General features: G+C 42.8%; 1 protein-coding gene across 1 annotated transcript; it reads right to left on the bottom strand.

Annotated features, from left to right (window-relative positions):
* Nucleotides 1–823: 823 nt before the first annotated feature.
* On the bottom strand, nt 824–1,153 carry LOC119413572 (zinc finger RNA-binding protein; the record flags this gene model as incomplete). The annotated part of the gene is given in 2 exon segments (XM_037680627.1): nt 824–905; nt 1,039–1,153. Coding segments are annotated over 2 exon segments (119 nt in total), but the record flags the coding sequence as incomplete, so codon positions are not given.
* Between the last annotated feature and the right edge of the window lie 421 nt (nt 1,154–1,574).

Raw genomic sequence — 1,574 nt, 5'->3', positions numbered from 1 at the left:
TGTCTGTGATGGTTGGGAGGCTGACTCTAAAAGACTTCTGTGTAGCCTTCTGTGCGTGTGTCCGTTTCTCCTCCCTGTCCTCTCAAACCCAGCCAGTCGAAGCAGATGGCCACTTGTCCTGAGTCTTGTTCTGCTGGAGGTTTCTTCCTTTTAAGAGGGAGTTTTTCCTTTCCACCGTATCCTTTGTGCTTGCTCAGAATGGGAGACTGTGACGAAATCAACACTCAGTGTGTCTGCTGGCTTCCTTCCTTCCTTAGATAGATAGATAGATTTTACGAATTGGCATTTATAATGTATGTGAATGTTTCTGTTCAGTGCCCTGAGATGACTTCTGTTGTGATGAGGTGCTACAGAAATAAATTGAACTGATCCAACAAAGTTTAGTCAGGTCCTCTGGACGGTTTCTTCGCATTGCAAAGTTTTGTCTTTGAATTCAATTAACAGACAGCTGGTACGGACAAGTTTGAACAAAACAGTTAATGACCTGCTGATTTTTCATACAACAGGTTGAATAAATTTGCTACCCAGAGTTAGACGGCAGGTTTTTAAAGAGCAGCACAGTCCAGCTTCAGCAGTTTGGGATTTAAAAGCCTGGTACGGACTGGATCTGACCCTTCTTCCCATCTCACCGTGTCTGTTAGTGAACAATTAATATTTAATAATATTTGAACATTTCTGACTGAACCTAGCATCAGCTGCGGCAGATTGACACAAAGGCCCTCTCCCCTCCCCCAGCCAGAACAATAAGGGGGAACTACAGCCTGGACAAATTACAAAGAACCCATCAAAGATAACCAAGAGCACAGGATTTATGAGCACTTACCTGTACTGAGCAGCAGCTCCATGAGTAAATCCAAAATAATTGCCGGTAGCCATTTTAGCATCTTCACCGAGCCGGCTGGGCACTGCGGAGGACACAGATGAGGCTAAGCTAACCGATGCACAACGCTACATTTAGCATCGCGGTTAACGCTCAAAACCCGTTTTTAACGAACTAATTTTCAAATAAATAACGTCGAACTTTCTATCGATACTCACCATAGGTGAAGGAGACAACTGGGCATATAGGAATCATTTGTTTTGTATGTTTTATCGATGCCTCGGTGTATAACAGCCTCTTATTACATGTCGCACCCGGAAACGCTACATTTGAGCATGCGCAGAACATGATACGTGAGGGAGCATAGATATAAACACTAGATCCCTCATTGGCTGCGGCAAGCAGAGTTTTCGGCCGCCATCTTGGAACGGTCCTTATTTGGTTAAAGCAGAAGACGTCTCAGCACTTCGCAGCTTATTTCTGTTCTAATCGACGGACTGTTGACGTCAGGTCTCGGGGGATAACTTTTCACAAGTAAGATGAACATATTATTGTTAGTATTTTGTGAATATAATATTACTGTACTGTATTTATGTCCACCAGCTGATGTGATGTTCAGTGTAACACGGTGTTCAGCTGCAATGAAGCTAACTGAGATCTGATGACAGGATTATTTTTCTAACAAGCATACTCACTATTTCAGTAGCTTTGGTTCATTATCAAGAGATATGCATCAAAACTGGAGTTTTGTTTA

The sequence above is a fragment of the Nematolebias whitei genome, chromosome 8 (genome assembly GCF_014905685.2).
Source record: "Nematolebias whitei isolate Nwh7 chromosome 8, NemWhi1, whole genome shotgun sequence".
Taxonomy (NCBI): domain Eukaryota; kingdom Metazoa; phylum Chordata; class Actinopteri; order Cyprinodontiformes; family Rivulidae; genus Nematolebias; species Nematolebias whitei.
Note: the sequence above shows the minus strand (reverse complement) of the source record. Positions and strands in the feature narration are given on the sequence as shown.